We start from the raw sequence: 14,148 nt of genomic DNA, 5'->3' as shown, positions 1-14,148 counted from the left end.
TTATATTAGAGGAATAATTCCACATATAGTACCTTTAAAATTATTTTCCATTCTCGGAATTAAACATGCCAAAGAAGAAGTAAAGCAGCCCATCATTTCTCTTTCTCATACATTTCCCAAACTCAAAACTGGCACTAGTATAATTAAGATATCTTGCTTTATTAAGTGATAATGAAAATTTCTACATCCATCTGATTATAAGGTATCTACATGACATATTCTTGATAATTCCTTTATAAAGGAAGTGAGTGAAAGTCATTCAGTCGGGTCCGACTCTTTGTGACACCATGGACTATATAGCCCAAGGAATTCTCCAGGCCAGAACACTGGAGTGGGTAGCTGTTCCCTTCTCCAGGGGATCTTCCCAACCCAGGGATCGAACCCAGGTCTCCCGCACTGCAGGCAGATTCTTTACCAGCTGAACCACAAGGGAAGCCCAAGAATACTGGAATAGGTAGCCTATCCCTACTCCAGCAGATCTTCCTGACCCAGGAATCTAACCGGCGTCTCTTGCATTGCAGATGGATTCATTATAAAGGAATGAGTTACTAAAATGCTAATAGTTTGCTTAAAACCTTCTAGCTTCTAAGTTTGTCCTTACAAAGTTATAATTTTATGTGTTTACACAAAGTATAAACTAATAAGCAGGATAAATGATTTACATAATCTGTTTTAAAGAATTCAATCAATAATGGATGATCCAACTATATCTAAATCTTAATCTCCTGCATTTGTAATAGGAAGTGTAGCCTGCACTTATGGAAATATATTGGCAGGCCTTATTATTGGCTACGTATGTAACACATCTTGAAAATAGAGACTCAAATGTGCAGCTCCAGGAGGATCTCTTTGATGATACTGTGAGAGGATCCACTAGTCTGTGCTGTGGTATAAGGAATGCCTGCCTAACAGCCGTACTTCATTTAGAAAGCAAAACCTTTAGCATGAGAATATCAGCTCCTATTAAATTAGATTTGCTAGTATTTCTTAGTCTGATTTTATTAATAACTCTATAAGCTAATATAATTATTATGCCATAATATTAATATTTACACTTTGAAGAGAAAACTGGTTTTGAAACATAACACTTATAATCAAAAGTGAAACCCGTCTATGGTGTACTAACTCTACTGGAGTTATTCTTTTAAAAGGCTTAAAGCAAAAAGGACCTTCACAATAAATAAAGTCATTTGCTTAGAGTCGCTGATAAAGCTTTCAAAAGTGTATTTATTCCTATACATGGTAAAGAGTCAGCATTTTACAGCAATCTTAGAGGAAAACTTATTTAATTTTAATGAATATGTACCCAGAAAAAATAGAGCTGTATGTTGTCATACTCCCAATTTTGCCAAGGACATACAATCTACGTTTACATCAGTTTAAATTGTTTATTGATTCCAATGGATTGTATAAACACTCTAGTATATTTCTCAGTAACCTAAAAGCCAGATCATAGAAAGTCTTATATTTAAACATGTGGTACTAAGCATGCTAAAAAGAACAAAATGTTTTTTCTCTTGGTAACTTGTCTTAAAGACATATCATCTGATATATTTTACTTCCCTTTACAGACTAGATCTAGATTTTTTTAGAAAATACACTCGAAGTAGAGGTGTTCTGTCTTAGTGAAAATAAAAAAGTTTATTTATACTAGAAAGTACCCAAATAAAATTTTATCAACTTATTTAGAAGTGTTCAAACTAAATAACTATTATATTCTTTAATTTTAAAAGTACCTCAAATTTCTTGCAGTCATAGGTAAAATATGTAATGTTTAATATCTGAATCACTGGTATCCTTCTAGCAAAGAACTTATTTATCTATATCTACTATCCAACGTCAAAATAAATGCTGTCACCTACTCTAAACCATCCCCTGCACTGAAATATGAAAAAGGGACAGCTGACATTAGCTAGCCTCAATAAAGAATTTTTGAAAACAGCCTCAATGAAGAATTTATCAACCTGACTTCAAAATACTGAGACAAAATTATATACAAGGAAAAAAACAACACAAGATTAAATTTGATATTTTACTATAGCAGGAAACAATTGGAGACTTCTTCAAAATATGCAAAAAAAAATAGAAAAATAAATCAGTGTTTATAGTAAGATATCCAAGGAGTTATAGGTTTAAAAAATGCTTGAAAACCTACAGATATAGCAAAGAACCTAATTAAGAAAACCACAAGTGCTTAATTCTGAAAGCAGGGAAAAGTAGAGTAGCACCAACTGAACGTTTGAACATCTGAGCAATCGTGGAATGCAAAGAAAGTCCCCTGATAAGAGAGACACAAGTTATCAGACTTCAGTAGAAAAACCTCTCTTTGAGAGCTTCTCTCGAACTTTTAAAAGCTACCGACACACAGACATAGCTCCCTATATAGATGTATGTAGGTATGTATGTATCTACCTACCTACCTATCTGAACTTGATTTCCAGAGGCATGATTGACTTGAAGTAACATTAGTCAAAATTACCTGATTTAGGATGAGCGTCTCTAGCATTCCTTCATATACCTATTTCAAATGGTTACAGGACTAATGATGAAACAAATTTATGTGTTCATAACAGGGGTGCTTTAGTACAGTTCCCAAACTGGCACACACTTGTTTGAATCATTGGCTTTGAGATGAACTTTTGATAGATTCTCTACAGCTACTTTAAACTTTCTTATTTATGCCTGATGACCCTAGCATGCTGTAGAGATTCAGTGTGCCATTTTAGCTTTTTGATACCATGTGTGATGATAGATTATATTTCTATGTGTTGACAGTATATCTCTTAGGTTTTCAAATTTCTACAAAATTTCTTAAATACCGAGGGTTGGGTTTGTTTGCCTTTTTTTTTTTTTTTTAATTTATGACAATTCTTGTTTTCTACGTTACTAACTGTGAGGGAGGCAAGGAATTTTCAATTTGGATTCAACAACAACAAAAACAGATGAAGAGGAATTATTTCTTTCACATTCAAATTATAACAAGTGTCTTAACTTTGCCAAAACATTTTTAGAGGGAGAACTAGATCATTAACATTAAGATTCTCTTGGCAGTTGGGGTAGGTAATTTGATGAAAGCAGGTGATAATAAGTATCATTATTATCAGTAAAAGAAAAAATATAACCTATGCTATTTTTATACATAAGCCATGACTATAATGTTAAATTCCTATGAATCTCTTAAAAACAATTATCATATACTCTATTTTTCACTTTGGAAACTACAATATTTAATTAGGGTTAAAGTGACTCTAATTAATAAACTCACTATAGTTAATAAACTCACTTTGAGAGAACTGGGCTGGGGAGGAGTATCTGACACTGTGCAATACGTTCTAAGCAAAAAAAAAATTACAGTGACTCTTAAAATCAAATTACCCTTTTACAAATAGTCACGTGACATACATAATTACTGCCTGCTCTTTTCTAATGATTATTCAAAAATTAATACAGAAATAGAAACTAAGCATTACCTTTCCCTGAGAGAAGCTCGATTTAACACAGGGCTTGGAGAATGCTTCGGCATGGTAGAGGGTGCTGAATGAACAAGTAAGGTCCTGGCTGAATGCTGGGGCTTGCTGCATGACCTTGAACTCAGATAGTCTTCACACCTTTCCAAAGAGTCATCGAAGTCTCTCCCATGAGGTGTTCTGATGACCTGTTTAAAAATTACATACATATACACAGGATATATATATATATATAGTGACATATATATACATATATATAGTGATATTATACACATACACACACAACATTTGTAAAAGTAAAAAAAAAAAATCAAATATAACGTCACAGCTATATTTGAAGGTAAATTTCATTAGGGGGTTCCCTGGTGATCTAATGGTTAAGATTCCATGCTTTTACTACCATGGCCTGGGTTCATTCCCTAGTTGGGGAACTGAGATCCCACACACTGCGTGGCAAAATAGATTAAAAAAAGAGATAATGTATGTAAAACACAAGAAAATTCTCGACACAGAACACGTCCTCTGTAAGTGAATTCAAACGTTAAAAGCTATTTTGGGCTTCCCTGATGGCTCAGCAATAAACAATCAGCCTGCTAATGCAGGAGACGTGGGTTCGATCCTTGCATTGGGAAGTTCCCCTGGAGAAGGAAATGGCAACCCACTCCAGTATTCTTGCCTGGAAAATCCCCTGGATAGAGGAGCCTGGCAGGCTACAGTCCACAGGGTTGCAGAGTCAGATGAAACTGAGCTACTGAGCATAGCAATTGTTACTACCACTGTATGACTAAACATTGAATAATCTGATTATTCAATCCACATGTCCAAAATCACTGCAGATGGTGACTGCAGCCATGAAATAAAGACATTTGGCTCCTTGGAAGAAAAGCTATGATCAACCAGACAGCATATTAAAAAGCAGAGACATTATTTGCCAACAAAGGCCCATCTAGTCAAAGCTATGGTTTTTCTAGTAGTCATGTGGGGATGAGAGCTGGACTATAAAGAAAGCTGAGCTCCAAAGAATTGATGCTTTTGAACTGTGGTGTTGGAGAAAACTCTCGAGAGTCCCTTGGACTGCAAGGAGATCAAACCAGTCAGTCAATCCTAAAAGAAATCAGTCCTGAATATTCATTGGAAGGACTGATGCTGAAGCTGAAACTCCAATACTTTAGCCACCTGATGCTGGGAAAGACTGAAGGCAGGAGGAGAAGGGGATGACAAAGGATGAGATGGTTGGATGGCATCACCGACTCAATGGACATGAATATGAGCAAGCTCCGGGAGTTGGTGATGGACAGGGAAGCCTGGCATGCTGCAGTCCATGCGGTCACAAAGAGTCAGATACAACTGAGTGACTGAACTGAAAATCTATAGAACTTATCAATTCCAAGGGCTTTTGAGTAGGAATGGGGTAAAGGTAGGGATGGATATATAAAGCAAATGACAAATACACATGAACTAATGATAGTCTAGCTATGAGGCCAAACAGAACAGAATGCTAGTCTTCATTCTCATCCATTAAAGCGAAGTCGATTAGTCGTGTCCGACTCTTTGCGACCCCACGGACTGTAGCCTACCAAGCTCCTCCGTCCATGGGATTTTCCAGGAAAGAATACCGGAGTGGGTTGCCATTTCCTTCTCCAGGGGATCTTTCCAACCCAGGGATCGAACCCAGGTCTCCCGCATTGTAGGCAGATGCTTTACCATCTGAGCCACCAGGGAAGCCCATACTCATCCATTGCTTCATAATAAATCAAGGTAGATAAATGAATAAATTCCTGCCCTTGGAGAACTTACATTCTAGTAAAATTTATATTCTAGTAAGGAGAAACAGATTTAAAGACACACAACCCCCTCTAAAATAAATAGGTAAAACATACAGTATATTGAAGGATGGTAAATACCATGGGAGGAAAATAAACGAAATAAGAAGTGCTGCTGGGAGGGGTGGGAGGGATATGTCGGGAAGCAGCTGTAATTTTACATAGGGTGGTCAATGGGGACCTCACAGAGAGAACTACCCTAGCAAAATTCTATGGAGTATGGGCCTGAAAGTGAAAGTGAAGTTGCTTAGTCGTGTCTGACTCTGCGACCCCATGGACTGTAGCCTACCAGGCTTCTCAGTCCACGGGATTTTCCAGGCAAGAATACTGGAGTGGGTTGCCATTTCCTTCTCCAGGGGATCTTCCCGACCCAGGGATCAAACCCGGGTCTCCCACATTGCAGGCAGACGCTTTACCCTCTGAGCCACCAGGGAAGCCCTGGTGACTCTATTAAATATCACAAGACCTAAAACATGGGGACATTCCAGAAAGAGAGAAACAAACAAATAAACAAAACACACACACACACAAAGATCCTGTGGGTGGGGTGGGGTGTATGCCTGATAATTAGAAATATCAAGAAAGCCAAGAGGGCCAGACTGAACAGTAGGAAATAAAGTAAAAAAGGCAAATTTTAAGGATTTAGACTTCTATTTTGAATAGACAAGCTCTTTTATTTTTTTTGGAAAGTAATATCTTTTTGGCTACTGTGTCAAGAACAGTCTATACTGTGTCCACGGGCAGAGTCAAGGAAATCAATTAAGAAATTATTAACAACAAAGCATGGGAAAGAATGCTGGCTTGCCTCTGAGTGATAGCAGTAGAGGCAAAAAGTGATCAGATTCAGAAGCAATCTGGAAGATACAGTCCACAGGAACTGCTGGTACACTGTCAACGATAACATCCAAGTTTTTCGGTGAAATCACTGGAAGAATTGAGTTTGTGTAAATTAGTTATACCCTTCCAATGGGACAGATGGAAGAATAAGATATTAGGAGTCTGGTTTTTGATATGTTGAACTTCACATATCTATCAATCATCCAAACTATCAGAGTAGAGGTTCAGGGGAAGACTCAAGGTTAAACATATAAACTGGCAATATTTAGAGTTTAAATGGTATTTAAAAATATGGCACTAAGTGATGTAACCAAGGAAGTGAGCATAAATAGGAAACCTCTGAAAACTGAGCCCTGGGAATACTTCACTGTTTAGAATCTGGGAGGATGAGAAGCACACTGAGAAATGGCCAGGAAGTAAGGGGAAGAAAATGGAGAATGTATTATTCTGGGAGTCAGTTACATAATGTATTTCAAGGAAGGGGAGTAACTAGTGCAGTCAAATGTTGCTGATAAGACAAGGTAGAAAAGACCTGGAATAGTATCAGTAATTTTAATAAGAGTAGTTTTGATGGAGTGATGGGAGTGTTAATCAGGAGTTAAATAAAATTCAATTCCTCTTTCTTGTTCCTTAACGAATATTTAACTTCCCATCACCATATTACTGGAGAAGGCAATGGCTACACACTCCAGTATTCTTCCCTGGAGAATTCCCTGGACAGAGGAGCCTGGCGGGCTACAGTCCATGGGGTCACAAAGAGTCAGACATGACTGAAGCAACTTGGCATGCAAGCACCATGTTAAGTGCTGAGACTACAATAGTGAACACAACAAAGTCCCTGCCTTTATGAAATTTTGTCCTAGTCGTTATTATCAACTAAATATTTGACCTTTAAGAAGGTCACTGACTTTTGACCTTTCTCAGACTCATTTCCCCAGGGTTAATAATGGCTACCTTATATCTAAAAATCTTCCATAATTTATTTTAAGTTTCCTGCAGAATATCTAGATGTGTGAATTAGTTATAAAACAAATGTAAGCAGTTTATTATTAAAACACCATTCCTCCTTCAATACTACCACGATTTTCACTGCTTTCTAGAATTACAGCAACATATGGTGAGCCAGCAGTCAACAGAGAGAATCAAACTTTCATTCCAGAACCAAACAGCATGTAATTCAAATGACTCAGTTACAGTCCCAAATAACTGACCAAGAATATGTGATCCAGACTGAATGAGAGAAAAAAACTGAAAAATGCTCTAAAGACTGATAGGAAAGGGGGGAAAAAGTGCTATAATGCTGTTTCTCGAATTATATGCAAATCTGAGCCACTTGGCTTATAGAGATTATTTCTCTTCATTAATTTCAATGCCATGTTGGCTGCAGACCATTTCACTTTTTGTTTACTAAAATTTCTCCACAGACTAGTCAGCAATGCTCTACATAAAGCCTCTTCTAGGTGACTACAACTGTTTTTCTCTTTATCAGACTAGGAATCTAAGAATCTCTTGGACAACACATTAGCTAACACAGAGATCTAGAGAGGTACAGGGATTTGAACTCACAAACCAGATGAGAGAGGGTATTAAGACAAAGAAAACTGACAGATTTGCTAGGGGACAAATCTATCCTAATGGCAATACCTGCAGAAGGACATTTATAAACTTCTAATGGTGGAGGTCTCATGGAGGAGGTAGGTTGGAATCAAGGTGCTAAGCAGAGAAAAGGGGGAGATAGGGCATTCCAAGTGGAAAAAAAGGCACAAGGAATAAACAATGAAGATACAATCACATGGCTAATTGTGTAGGAAAGTAATTGGAGAGAATATCACAGAGGCGGAGAGGGGCACACTGTAGAGAACCTTGAATACTGTATGTAACTCAATACTATCCAATATTTATTAAGCATCTTCTATGTATCAAGTACTGAACAAGGTAGGAGACAGTTGCTGCTGCTAAGTCGCTTCAGTCGTGTCTGACTCTGTACGATCCCAAAGATGGCAGCCCACTAGGCTCCCCCGTCCCTGGGATTCTCCAGGCAAGAACACTGGAGTGGGTTCCCATTTCCTTCTCCCATGTATGAAAGTGAAAAGTGAAAGTGAAGTCACTCAGTTGTGCACGACTCTTAGCAACCCCATGGACTGCAGCCCATCAGGCTCCTCCGTCCATGGGATTTTCCAGGCAAGAGTACTGGAGTGGGGTGCCATTGGCTTCTCCGAGGAGACAGCAATCACAGATAAATATAACAGGAGGCTTCAAAGATATTACCATCCAGAATGAGAGACATGAAAAAACAAAATAATGATAAAACAATGAGGAAGGAGATTAGAACTAAATAGATATACAATGAGTAACTGTGTAGTGGGGATACAGCTGGGATATATTCCTTCCATGGAATTAGAATAAATATTTTAGAAAATTATATTTCAAAATGAGGGAATGGAAGGTACAATAAGGGGATGAGATAAGAATCCACTTCAAATTTTCAACCTAGACTTAGCTTAAGAAGCATTTTCATAGCTCTTGTGAGTTTTCCATAGGTTGCTCATTCATCTCCAGAAATCAAATGGAATGTCCTTACTTTGGCTCATAATGGAAGAGTCATATTTCTTGGATGATTCCTTAAGAACCCTAGCTTAGAGTGTTCAAAGAATTGGGTTCAAATCCCTGCTTGCTATGTGACCCTGAGCAAGTCATTTACTCTAAGTTTTCATTTCCTTATCTATAAACTGGGGAAATAATCTTACGGGTTTGCTACAGAAAATAAATACGACAAAATTAGTACAAACACAAAGCAGAGAACTTGATTCATGAAAGACAATAGTATTCATTTCCTCTGTTTACATAAACCTTCATATTTCAGCATAAAGAGTTTTTTTCTTTTTACATTTATGGAAAGTTCTTTAAATCCTTTTTATAAGATCTAGAAATGTAACAATTCCAATACTGCAGATGTTGAAATGCATCAAGATAAAATCTAATAGTTTTAAACCAATCTGAAATTGTTACAGGTTAAAAAAGAAAATTTAATTTCACCAAGTTCATTGTAACTACATAAATGTAACTATGTAGATAATATACTTTTCAAATATGTGATATATAATGGTTGAGTTATGCCATACTGCAGAAATAAGGTTCCTGAAAAGCTGCTTATACAATAAGTTAAATCATATTTGTGCCCATAAAATTTATAATTTATAGGAACTTCAAAGTTAAATTAATGGAAGAATGAACCACTAAGTATAAATAGGAATCAGGAAACTCACTTATCCAAAAAATATTTGTTGAAGACTGGTACTACACACCATACTTGACAATTTCTCTTTCATCATGGAAATAAAAAAAATTAAAACAAATAATTCTAATGGTATTTGCTGGCAAGCAGTTGAGGAGGATGATGATAGGAAAGAAGTGTAGTGAAAGCACTACTTTTAGGATAGTAAGGATAAAGCAGGTGGGTGCTGCAAGTGCCAAGTTGCTTCAGTTGGGTTCGACTCTTTGCAACCCTATGGACCATAACCCGCCAGGCTCCTCTGTCCATGAGATTCTCCAGGCAAGAATACTGGAGTGCGCTGCTGTGCAGTCCTCCAGGGGATCTTTCCAACCCAGGCACTGAACACACATTTCTTACACGTCTCCTGTATTAGCAGGCAGGTTCTTTACCACTAGTGTCATAGTTATGAGTGAAAAGGAAGAGAAGCAGATATTGGCAACTGAGATGAGTTTCTCAATTTTGCTGAAAACATTCCTTTTGAATCCTACTCAAGTAAATGATCAATTCCTACCTCACCCAATTTAAAAATCCATATGCTCAACTATCTGGTTTAGTTTAAGGAAAATGTACTTTCTTTATACTAGAGAAAAATTTAGAAGAAATTCCAAAATAATGCAATGAAAATGATATGTAATTCTTAGGTTTGCCAATCTTTAGGGGGTAGGGGGAAATTCCTTCTTTCTTAGATCACTCTTCTATGCACTTACATAAATAATTTATTTAATCCTCACAACAACCTTTGTGGTATTTTTACGGTCAACACTTTTAAGAGAGGAAACTGAAGGAAAGTCAAATAGCTACTGTTTGGTGGTAGTAGTCCCAGGTCAGTGAACTATGAGAGATCCATGGCAGAGAAAAAAAACAACAACAACAGAAAACTCCTACAGCCCAAGCCTCAAAGGATGCCTATAAGGAAAGTTCCACAGAAGATGCACTAACAGTCGGATTTACTAACAGCCCAATAAAGAGTCAAGGGACAAATCGGCAAACTGCTTCCAAGAAAGAAAATATCCCCCAATTAATTTTATGATGTGATCATAACACTGCTACCAAACCACTGAAGAAAAGTAGGGAGAAATCTAATTATAGATCACTCTTACTAGTGACCATGGGCTTCCCAGATGGCACTAGTGGTAAATAACCTGCCTGCCAGTGCAGGAGACATAACAGATGAGGGTTTGATTCCTCAGTAGGGAGGATCTCTGGAGAAGGGCATGGCAGGCTACAGTCAATAGGGTCGCGAAGAGTAGGACACGACTGAAGCGACTTAGCACACAGGCATGCACACATGCATGACAGTATGTGGGAAATTATCTTAAATAAAATATTAACAAAGTAAATTTAGTGATGATCAAAAAAGAATACAACATGATTATGCTGGGTACTTTCAAAGAATACAAGAATGGGTTATCAATGGAAAATCTATTAATTCACCATAGGAAAAACATAACCAACTCAATACATGCTGAAAAAAGTATTCAGTAACATCCAACATCCACTCATAATTCAAAAATGTAAATTCTCTGAAAACAAGGAATTTCAAAGGGAACTTCCTTAACTTGCTAAAGGATAGCCAACAAAAATCTACTGCAAACAACATTCACAGGCATGAAACCTTCGACATGATCCTATCTAAGACACGATCAAGACAAGAAGGCACATAGTATTAGTTTTGTGCTGCAACCTATCAGGTTGCACTGCAAGAGCAAATTAAGTCTGAAAATTAGTGGCTTAATATAATAAAGGTTTATTTTTCCCTGTACTTTATGGTAATACAGGTTAGCAAGAGAATCACACTTCACAAAATTGCCCAAGGACCTGTGCTGATGAGACAGGCTGAACAACTTGCAGCTGTACCATCTAGAACAGGCGATCTCACTGTCACTTTAACAACAGAGAGTTCTTATCAATTCCTCTATGCTGCACCCTGGAAGGGATCCACATAATTTCCATTTATAGTCTACTGGCTGGAACTACGCCCTATATACCTGCAAGAGGGCTTGAAAATATAGCAGAGGAAATGAATTGCCAGTAGGCAATAAATATCTCTGCCACATGCCCAATCACCACTTTTATTTCAGTACATTGAAAATTCTAGTAAGTCAAGACAAGCTAATCTGTAAGGCAGAATTAAAATTCATTGTTTATATAAGATATAGTTTCCTTTACTAAAAAATTCAACAATATCTAAGATAAGAATGTTACACAAAAATCTACTTCAAAACCACAGATTAGCAAAACACATACAAATGTAGTTTTACATAAAAAACTGTTTGCAATGGGGACCAAAACTGTAAGGTTTCTGAGACTAAATCTAACAATGTGTAACACATTAATGGAAAAGTGTATATAACTTTAGTAAGACATGTGAGAACTGAGACTGTCTTGGCTAACAGAACTGAAGTCTGAGGCTCACCTACCTCAATATGACTTTACCATGAGTTTTAATGCTATAAACCAGTAAATAGCTTCATTATTTGCTTTAGGACCTTCCCATAAAACATTTGCCTGAACAACAGTCTGCTCAAGCATCATTCAGCTCCCTTCTCAAAATGATAGATTCTTAGTCTGAGCAAACAGTTCCCTTCTCAGCCCAAGAGATAAGTCAGGAAGAAAAATTTCTTCCCTATTAAATACCTGCTTACTTATCAAGACTTGCTTTAAGACTCTAATCTTCATGTCCAACGTTGTTGTTTAGTCACTAAGTTGCATCTAACTCTTTGCAACCCCATGAACTGCAGCCTGCTAGGCTCTTCTGTTCATGGGATTTCCCAGGCAAGAATATTGGAGTGACTTGTCATTTCCTTCTGCAGGGGATCTTCTCGAAACAGAGATCGAACCTACATCTCCTGTTTGGCAGGTGGATTCGTTACCACTGGGTCAACAGGGAACCTCTAATCTTTTATATGACAAACATTGCTAATGAGATTCCCTCCTTTAAAGTTCAGTTCAGTTCATTTGCTCAGTCATGTCCAACTCTTTGTACCCCATGGACTGCAGCATGCCAGGCCTCACTGTCTATCACTAACTCCCAGAGTTTACTCAAACATGTCCATTGAATCGTTGATTCCATCCAACCGTCTCATCCTCTGTCATCCCCTTCTCCTCCTGCCCTCAACCTTTCCCAGCATCAGGGTCTTTTCAAATGAGTCAGCTCTTCGCATCAGGTGGCCGAAGTACTGGAGTTTCAGCTTCAACATCAGTCCTTCCAATGAACACCCAGGACTGATCTCCTTTAGGATGGACTGGTTGGATCTCCTTGCAGTCCAAGGGACTCTCAAGAGTCTTCTCCAACACCACAGTTCAAAAGCATCAATTCTTTGGCGCTCAGCTTTCTTCACAGTCCAACTCTCACATCTATACATGACTACCTGAAAATTCCAAGGAGTAAGCTTTTTATTTCATGGCTGCAGTCACCATCTGCAGTGATTTTGGAGGCACTCAAAAAATAGTCAGCCACTGTTTCCACTGTTTCCCCATCTATTTGCCATGAAGTGATGGGACCGGATACCATGATCTTAGTTTTCTGAATGTTGAGCTTTAAGCCAACTTTTTCACTCTCCTCTTTCACTTTCATTAAGAGGCTCTTTAGTTCTTCACTTTCTGCCATAAGGGTGGTATCATCCGCATACCTGAGGTTATTGATATTTCTCCCGGCAATCTTGATTCCAGCTTGTGCTTCATCCAGCCCACCATTTCTCATGATGTACTCTGCATGTAAGTTAAATAAGCAGGGTGACAATATACAGCCTTGACGGACTCCTTTCCCAATCTGGAACCAGTCTGTTATTCCATGTCCAGTTCCAACTGTTGCTTCCTGACCTGCATACAGATTTCTCAAGGGCAGGTCAGGTGGTCTGGGATTCCCATCTCTTTCAGAATTTTCCACAGTTTATTGTGAGCCACACAGTTAAAGGCTTTGGCATAGTCAATAAAGCAGAAAGAGATGTTTTTCTGGAACTCTCTTGCTTTTTCCATGATCCAGCAGATGTTTGCAATTTGATCTCTGGTTCCTCTGCCTTTTCTAAAACCAGCTTGAACATCTGAAAGTTCACAGTTCACGTATTGCTGAAGCCTAGCTTGGAGAATTTTGAGCATTACTTTACTAGCATGTGAGATGAGTGCAATTGTGCGGTAGTTTGAGCATTCTTTGGCATTGCCTTTCTTTGGGATTGGAATGAACACTGACCTTTTCCAGTCCTGTGGCCACTGCTGAGTTTTCAAATGTGCTGGCATATTGAGTGCAGCACTTTCACAGCATCATCTTTCAGGATTTGAAATAGCTTAACTGGAATTCCATCACCTCCACTAGCTTTGTTGGTGGTGATGCTTCCTAAGGCTCACTTGACTTCACATTCTAGGATGTCTGGCTCTAGGTGAGTGATCACACCATCGTGATTATCTGGGTCATGAAGATCTTTTTTGCACAGTTCTTCTGTGTATTCTTGCCACCTCTTCTTAATATCTTCTGCTTCTGTTAGGTCCATACCATTTCTGTCCTTTATCGTGCCCATCTTTGCATGAAATGTTCCCTTGGTATCTCTAATTTTCTTGAAGAGATCTCTAGTCTTTCCCTTTCTATTATTTTCTTCTATTTCTTTGCACTGATCACTGAGGAAGGCTTTCTTATCTCTCCTTGCCATTCTTTGGAACTCTGCATTCAAATGGATATACATTTCCTTTTCTCCTTTGCTTTTTAGTTCTCTTCTTTTCACAGCTATTTGTAAGGCCTCCTCAGACAGTCATT

At 38.0% G+C, this 14,148-nt stretch overlaps 1 protein-coding gene across 1 annotated transcript in view; it reads right to left on the bottom strand.

Annotated features, from left to right (window-relative positions):
* SPATA6 (spermatogenesis associated 6) overlaps positions 1-14,148 on the bottom strand; it is a 158,077-nt gene that overhangs the window by 38,739 nt on the left and 105,190 nt on the right. Inside the window, exon 10 of the mRNA XM_052636760.1 lies at positions 3,471-3,655. Coding sequence (XP_052492720.1) covers positions 3,471-3,655 — 185 coding nt within the window. The remainder of the gene's footprint in view (positions 1-3,470; positions 3,656-14,148) is intronic.

Source organism: Budorcas taxicolor, chromosome 3 (assembly GCF_023091745.1).
Source record: "Budorcas taxicolor isolate Tak-1 chromosome 3, Takin1.1, whole genome shotgun sequence".
In the NCBI taxonomy this organism is placed as follows: domain Eukaryota; kingdom Metazoa; phylum Chordata; class Mammalia; order Artiodactyla; family Bovidae; genus Budorcas; species Budorcas taxicolor.
This window is presented reverse-complemented; position numbering and strand designations above follow the sequence as displayed.